This window comes from Mustela lutreola, chromosome X (assembly GCF_030435805.1).
Source record: "Mustela lutreola isolate mMusLut2 chromosome X, mMusLut2.pri, whole genome shotgun sequence".
Classification (NCBI taxonomy): domain Eukaryota; kingdom Metazoa; phylum Chordata; class Mammalia; order Carnivora; family Mustelidae; genus Mustela; species Mustela lutreola.
The window spans coordinates 46,073,379-46,081,137 of record NC_081308.1 but is presented as its reverse complement, the minus strand read 5'-3'; the positions used below and the strand labels follow the sequence as shown (position 1 = coordinate 46,081,137).

The 7,759-nt window shown below is 51.4% G+C and overlaps 1 protein-coding gene across 2 annotated transcripts; it reads right to left on the bottom strand.

Moving 5' to 3' along the window:
- Positions 1-230: 230 nt before the first annotated feature.
- TSPYL2 (TSPY like 2) lies at positions 231-7,441 on the bottom strand. Of its 2 annotated transcripts, none has more exons than XM_059157819.1 (7): positions 6,468-7,441; positions 5,122-5,199; positions 4,883-4,994; positions 4,650-4,795; positions 4,417-4,514; positions 3,091-3,920; positions 231-963 (listed from the first exon to the last, which is right to left on the bottom strand). In XM_059157819.1, exons 1-7 carry the CDS (start codon positions 7,269-7,271, stop codon positions 779-781), a joined length of 2,253 nt encoding a protein of 750 aa, XP_059013802.1. In that variant the 5' UTR covers positions 7,272-7,441; the 3' UTR covers positions 231-778. The 2 variants fall into 2 exon arrangements, with proteins under 2 accessions (XP_059013802.1, XP_059013803.1); XM_059157820.1 differs by having other exon boundaries at positions 3,091-3,908.
- Positions 7,442-7,759: the final 318 nt, after the last annotated feature.

Here is a 7,759-nt window from a genome sequence, read left to right as displayed (position 1 = left end):
TTTCTCAGCCTCGCCCTGCCATTGGCCAGGATGGTCCGCATTGCTCTGACGCAGCACCTCTGCGGCCTGCAGAGCTCTCCAGCAGAAAACCAATACCTTCCCCCCAACCCCGCCACACATACCACTGTCTGGCAGACCAGTGCGTAGAGGAGATAGCGATTTGAGGGTCTGTGGAAGAGACTGGCTCCTGAGGATGGCTCGCCAGCGGGACAAAAGACTACAAGAAGCACTTTGAATTTGCTCAGAATTTTATTAGGATTACCAAGTTTCACAAGGAACAAGGAGGGGCTTCTGGGGGGGGGGGCAGGAACACTGCAATGACAAGAGCCCTTGCATAGACACCAAGGCGGGCTAGCGGGCACAGCGTGGGGCAGGGCAAGGGATGGACATAAAGAGAGGCTTGGGAGAACAGGGTGGCAGCAGAGCCCCCCAAGGCCACGGTGGCTCTCCCCGCTTCAGGATCAAGGGTGTCTACTCCACACAGCACGAGGAGGAGGATAGAGGGGCCCTGACCAAGGCATCACAATAAATACATTTAGCAGCACACAGAAGCCTGCAGGAGAGGAGGGCCAAAAGGAAGGGGGAATCCCCCTTTCCCTTACCCCCAAAATAAGAACTCTGCAATTACTAAACCATAAAAATAAACTTTAAACCCGTGTACGAATTCGGTCACCACCCAGAAGTGCAATGTGGGGCCGCGCGGCCCTAGCTGAGGGGGAGGGCAAATGGGGCAGGTGGAGAGGGATACAGAGAGGCAGCCCTTGCAAGGGTGAAATGTTTATCCAGTTTTGCCCCTCTTCCCTGGGTTGGCCCAAGCATTTTGGACCTGAAGCACCTCCTCCATGTCAGAGTCATCAGAGTCTTCCCCTCCTTCTGAGTCTTCAATCCCTTCCTCCTCATCGAGCCCTTCCTCCTCATCGCTTCCCTCCTCGTTATCACTCTCCTCGCCTTCTTGTTCACTGTCTGCAAAGAGGGAGAGAGGCAAGGAGAGGAAAATGGAGGGTGATTAGATGAACAGGTAGATGTCATTCTTTTTTTGTTGTTTAAACAAAAGAAATTTATCTTCTCACTGTTCTGGAAACTGGAGGACAGCACTCTTTTAACAGGGAACAGAACGCAGAGCCAGGATTTTGGGGGCCTGGAACACTTGCCAAGCACCTCTGCTTGAAACAAGCCAGTGTGTGTGAGACAAGCCTGTGTGTGTGTGCGCGCGCATGCACACGCACACACACACACACATGCTCGGCTTACTCAAGCAAGCCTGGAGTGAGGGAGTGGAAGGGAAGCAGGAAAGCAGGATGGGCTTCCTGCCTCTGGCCTATCAAAATTGATACTCTGAAAGTTGCTTTTTCTCCCCCTGTAATGTGTCAATGTGTGTCTTCCTGAGTTCTGATCTCAGCTGAATAAACCTTCTGTTCATTCTAAGGCAGCTCCCCCGCTCTTTCTCCACAGTCTGATCTAAACAGGCCCCAGTCTGTCTTTTTTAATCCAATCCCCCACCCCCCACCCCAGCGCTGGGCAGATAGCTCTTCCTCCCCTTCTCTGAAAGAAGATACCATCCGGGGGCACATCCTTCAGTTTCTGTAACTGAATATATTTCTACACTGAATCTACTCATCCAATGCCTCCTTCCTTGCCCCTGCACTCAATGGAAATTTGCCAGAGACCCCATGGCCAAAACCCCCAGGATTGGTTGGTCTTCTACCTCCAGCTCCTTCTATCTTCCCCAGGGACCCACCTCTCCAAGGTCTGCCTGCCCACAGCCAGGCTCAGACATCTCCCTTGCCCACCCTCTACCATCCCCTTCCTAGCTAAGGTTTGACTCTACTGCCTTGCTCCTTCCCTCCTCCTACCCCACTGTGGTCTGTCTCTGCCCCCATTAATATACTGAAACTACTTTTGCCAAGGCCACAGCACTAAATCCGATGGACACAAACCAGTCCTCATTTTACCTGACCTTTCAGCAGCACTAGATACTGAGGACTATCCCCTCCTTCTGAGAACATTCCATGACCCAGTTCTCTTCCCAATCCTACCTTCTCAGAGCCTCAGTTTCCTCATCTACGATAGTACCTACCTCTTAAGACTTGCTGTGAAGATTAAATGAATCAGCCAGTAACAGTAAATCACTCAGAATAGTGCCTGGTGCACAGTAAATACTTCATTAATGCTAACTGGTCCCAGAATCCAGGGCTAGGATTCTGCTCTGGCTTATTACCTCCTTTATTTACATCCTCTGACTTCCTAGACATAAAACCAATCACCTGCCTGGGCTACCTGTATCTTAGGTCCAACAGGCCTTCCCAACTCCATGTTCCTCCCTGCACCTCATCAATCCTGCCACCATGTCATTCCCTATCCTAAGAATTGGCACCTCTGTTTGCCAGTCATCCAGGCCAGACCAAACCTGGGAGTCATCTTAAGGACTGCCTTCTCCCTCAAACCTCGGCAGGCAAACCTTTCTCCGCATTTCCTAAAATGCATGTTTTGGTGAACGCTAAACAATAGCTTCTGTGGTCAAGAAGTTTGGGGAAATTCCAATTTCAAGTTCCGCAATGTTTAAAAGGGTTTCTTACAGCAGGGCTTTTCAGAGCCTTTAAGGTGCTAATGTACATGTGACTCTACCTGAGAATATTAATGTGTGCAGTATGTCCCCACATATCCTACTGGACATTTTTGTGAGAAGCAGCTTTCAGAACTAGTGAAGGATCCTCAAAAGACAAACAAGCCTGAAAGTTCCCTGAAGTCCTGGGCTGGGGTACAGTGTATGCTGAATTATAGTGTTTGTCATTTCCCTGCTTTCTGTGCGTGAAATTGTCCTTCTCAGTTTTCTACCCACCTTCTCCTATCTCTTCACTCTTCCTGTGACTTTTGCTCTGTTACAACCTATCTACCCACCACCTAGAACTGGAATTTGTTTCTTTGGTTCTGCTACGTTTGTAAGTTAAAGGTTCCCTAGTCTTGCTTTGTTTAAAAAGTTGCACAAAATGCTTCTTTTCCCCACAAGTGCAGACTGTATTCATGCCTTGATCCGGGCCAGCTTTTCTGAGAAGAGAAAAGGAGGGAAAACAAGAGGGGTTCTAGGCTCACCTTCCTCACTGCCTTCTTCTTCCTCCTCCACTGAGGAGTCTTCTTCAGAGATGTTCTCTACCTCATCCTCATAGTCATCCTGATTGTTGCTGTTATCTTGATCCTTGTCAGGGTCATCAGTGTCATTCTTGTAATCTTCGATGTCTCTGTCATCATCATCGCTGCCTTCATTGTCACCTTCATTGCCATCATCATCACTGCCTTCATTGTCGCCTTCGTTGCCGTCATTATCTTCATCATCACTGCCTTCATTGTCTCCTTCGTTGTCACTATCGCTGCTATCCTGGTTGTTGCCACTGCTGCCATGGTTGCCACCTTTGGGGTTCTCATCACCACCATCCGGGTTCTCATTGTTGTCATCAGTATTCTCTTCATTGTCATCAGGGTTCTCTTCATTGTCATCAGTGTTGTCTTCAGGGTTCTCACTGTTGTCATCAGGGTTCTCGTTGTTGTCGTCTGGATTCTCATTGTTGTCATCGGCACTCTCATTGTTGTCAGTGGTCTCGTCATCAGAGCTCTCATTATTATCAGTGGTCTCGCTGTCATCAGGGCTCTCGTTGTCGGTGGTCTCACTGTCAGGGCTCTCATTGTGGTCAGGGCTCTCACTGTCACAGAGGCACTCGCTAATGTCAGTTATCTCATTGTCAGTGGTCTCAAAGCAGTCGGTGGTCTCCATGAAGTCAGAGATCTTGATGTCATGAATGGTCTCATTGTCAGTGATACCATCACTGTCTGAGGTCTCACTGATAATGTCTTCCATTAGATGATAGTCATCAGAGTCTTCCAGGATCACAACCTCACACTTGTCCCTGTTTTTACTGTGGAGAAGCCTAGGGTTGAGTATAGGGTTGGTGGGAGGTAAGGCAGACACTGAAAGGTAGTAACTGGGGAGGCAGTAAGCTACAAGGGATCCCAGGGAGGAGGTTAGGGTGGGGAAAGTCCCATTTCTGCTCCTGACTGCATGACCTCAGGGCAATCACACCCCATTTATGGGCATCACTACCCACTTGTAAAACATATTGGACTGGATTCTCTCAAAGGTCCCTTTGGGGGGCGCCTGGGTAGCTCACTGGGTTAAAGCCTCTGCCTTCGGCTCAGGTCATGATCCCAGGGTCCTGGGATCAAGCCCTGCATCAGACTCTCTGCTCAGCAGGGAGCCTACTTCCTCCTCTCTCTCTGCCTGCCTCTCTGCCTACTTGTGATCTTTCTGTCAAATAAAAAATCTTAAAAAAAAAGTCCCTTTGGCTTTACAAATCCTGTGTGATACTAGCCTAATCTTTATCCCATTCCTAACAAACCACCTCTCAGCCACGCAACCGCTATCACCTTTCTTCCTTTTCTTGCTTCTTTTTGTTTGCTCTGTAGCCCCCTTCTCCCATCATGTAGTAGCGCAGAGGGTTAACCCACAGGTCATTTTTGATAATCTGTTGAAAAAGAGGGTCGGGGTGGGGGGAGGGGAATAGTTATGAGTACAAGCCCCAGAGCCTATTACCAATTCCCCAAGCATCCAGAGGCAAGCCTAGCAAGGCTTTCTCTGGCAATGCTAGGAGGAGCCCCACCTCAGCAATCCTATCAGCCTCTGGGAGGCTGTGGTTTGAGAACCAGCTGAAGAAGCTGTGGTTGGTGTCCTGGTTCTTGTGCCTGCGGGCCTGGGGTTCCTGGCCCCGGTGCCAGCGGATTGGAGTGGAGTGAGACACCAGCCGGCCTGGAGGGAAAGGAGGCTATGGAGAGGGCAGCAGACAAGGACAGATGGGGGGTGGGGGTGTGGATTTTCCCTAGGACTGCCTCTTACCAGAGCGGTTGCGCTGAAACTCCTTGACAATCACCATGTTTGTGAAGTAGGGGTTTGTCTGGAAGTACAGCTTCATCTTGTAGCCCATGGAGATGTGTCTGAGATCCTGTACCTGCTCAGGATAGAGATAATGTTGGGATCCCCACCATACCAAGGCCCCTCCCACTCTACCCCCCCTCACCTCCAAGGGCCAGATTCCTTGCCCGATCCTGGTAAAAAAAATGTATCTTTGGCCTGACCTGCAGATTGGTCAAGTAGCGGAAGATGTCTTCATCACGTCGGTTGATCAAGATTGAAATTTTGGGGTGGTTGAGGAACTGATGGAGGGAGCAGTTTAGGTCAAGGAGTGACTGTTCAATGAGAGAAGGAGGGAGGGAAGGCCAAGCAGGGCAGAGCAACAGAGAGGCTGGAGCAGAATTCCCTCTATGATTTATGTGATGTGTGTGGAGCAAGTGGGTCATGGGACATAACCCACACCTTTCTTCCCATGATACTATGCAGTGAGCCTGTGTTTATGCAATGTCAAACCTCTGTGTTAGGTTGCCTTACCTCGGTATGTATGTGCTGTGTGTCTGGGTGCTAATAAGAGTTTGTATTTAGAAGACATGTGTTTCTGCGGGCTAAAGGCCCATGCCCAAGTGATGCTGTAACTGGTTGCTGAGGGCCTGGAGTCACATGATGTTCATTTAGATGTCTGTGTCCTCGTGGTATTGTGAATCTGGCTGTGAGGGTTTGCGTCCAAGTGATGCCATGTGTTTGGGTGCTGAGGACCAATATTCACATGATGCTCTGTGTCTGCATGCCGAGAACCCACGGCCACAAAATACGTGTGTGCCTGAGTGCTAACAGACTGTGATCATGTGATACTTTGTAGGAGAGTGTCAAGGGTCTATATCAATGTAATTCCACCAGGAAGTTAAGCCCATGTGTTCCTAACATGTTGTATGTATGTCTGTATATGCCCCAGAGATAAGCTTTTCACCAGTAGCAAACAAGATTCTTCTTACTCTCTTATTTCCTTCATTTAACTCCTTGATCTCCACTATTTGGTACTCCTTTGCCTGCTCCTTAAGGGGCTCAAGCCCCCTTCTAGTCTCCTTCTCTCCAGCCAGGATTGGGGTCTCCCTAGTACCTAAGCAGAGACCTAGCCTTGCAGAGCTAGGTGTGACTTCTGGGCAATTTCTTTGCTATGTGCCATTCCCCTCCCTCTTCATCATTTCTGAATCAGTTCATCTTCTGTGTGTCCCTCCCCTCCTCCTTTCACCACCTCTGGTCTAATTTTTCTGCTGTGTGCCCTCTCTTACCCTCCCCATTTCACTGCCTGTGATGCATTTTTTTTTTTTTATATTACGTTCCTCCTCTCCCGTTTTCCATTTGTGGTCCAGGTTTTATGCTGTGTGCCCCTCTACCCCCTTTACCATCTCTAGTCCAGCTTCTCTGATGTTTTGCCCCTCTCCTTCCATTCCTCCTCCACCAAACCTAGTCATTTTTCCAATAGGGGTCCACCCCCACAACCCTTTCTCTCCCCCCAACCCCCCCTTTTTGTCATGGGCTCCTGGCCCATGAATATAGATGACAAGGATACTGCTTTGACCCAGAAGCCTGGAATATGCTGGATGATGAGGTCTCTGCGCTCCAGGAAGGGTCTTCGCATCTGAATGAACTTGCGTTTCAGACGGAGGAAGGCCTTGCCTGCCTTGATGTTCACCGCCTCCAGGTCCAGTTGAATGTTTTCCAGTGCCTGCAGGATGCACTCTATCCTCTCGGCATTCCTCTCCTTGCTATCCTTCTTCACCTTCCTCTGCTTCCTCTTCCTCCTCCTCCTCCTCTTCCTCACACTCTCCTTTTCATCCTCGTCGTCATCTTCCACGATGATGATAGCTTCTTCCTTCCCCCTCGGACCGACTAACTCCTGGTACCCCCACTCCCCTGCGCTACAGGTTTCTAGGGCCTTCTCTCCAGCAAAACTGCTGGGCTCCATAACCTGAAAGTCAATTTCCACACTTCCCCCAGAAGCCTCCGAAGGAGAGAATATTTCTAGGCTCTCCGTAGGAGGGGGCGCCCCCCCGTACCCCGACTCCATCGCGGGCTCCCAGCCGGGACTCCCAGCACCCAGGGTGAAGTACGCACGGATTCCCCCCTCCTCCAGAATGACATAGGGCGGCGGCGGGGGCAGATCTGGGCCCAGTCCCACCCCCCTCATGTCAGCCAGCACCTGTGCTGCCTCGGTTTCCTCCCGGAGCCTCGGCCGCTGCTCGGGTGGAGGTAGGGGCAGTCGCAGGAGCGGCGGCGGCGGCGGCGGCGGCGGCAGCAGCTGGTCGTGCTGAGAGGGCTCTGAGCTACTCAGGCGGCGGGCCTTGGCCGGAGGCCCCTCATCTTGGCGGTCCATGGTGACCGCGCTCACAGCTCAGGGGATCGCACTCGCCCCTTCCGCTCTCAGCCAGGCCGCCGCTGCCTGTCACACCTGAAGCTGAGCCGCAGCACCTCACGCCACCACCTCTCCTCACAGCCTCGCTCTGGCGTTCCCTCCCACAGCGCCTGTCCTACTCCCTCCGCGCCAAGCGTCCAAGACCCACCCCCTCCCTGACGTAAAGGGCCCGTTCTGTCTCTCCATTGGCTGCCAGCCCCCGCCGAGGCACTCGCTCTCCCCCGACCTCTGCCCGCTCTCACGCAATCTGCTTGCCAACACCGCACCTCATCGCTTTCCAATTGGCTCCTCTCAGGCCCGCCAATCATCGAGCTGACTCCCCCAGCGACGAGTTGGAAACTGCATGGCGATTGGCTGCAAGGAAAACTGAGGGGGGACGAAACCCCTCTCCCACCCTTGCAGCGTTTTATCCAATGGGAAAAGTACCAGTGGCTCTGAAGACCAAAAAA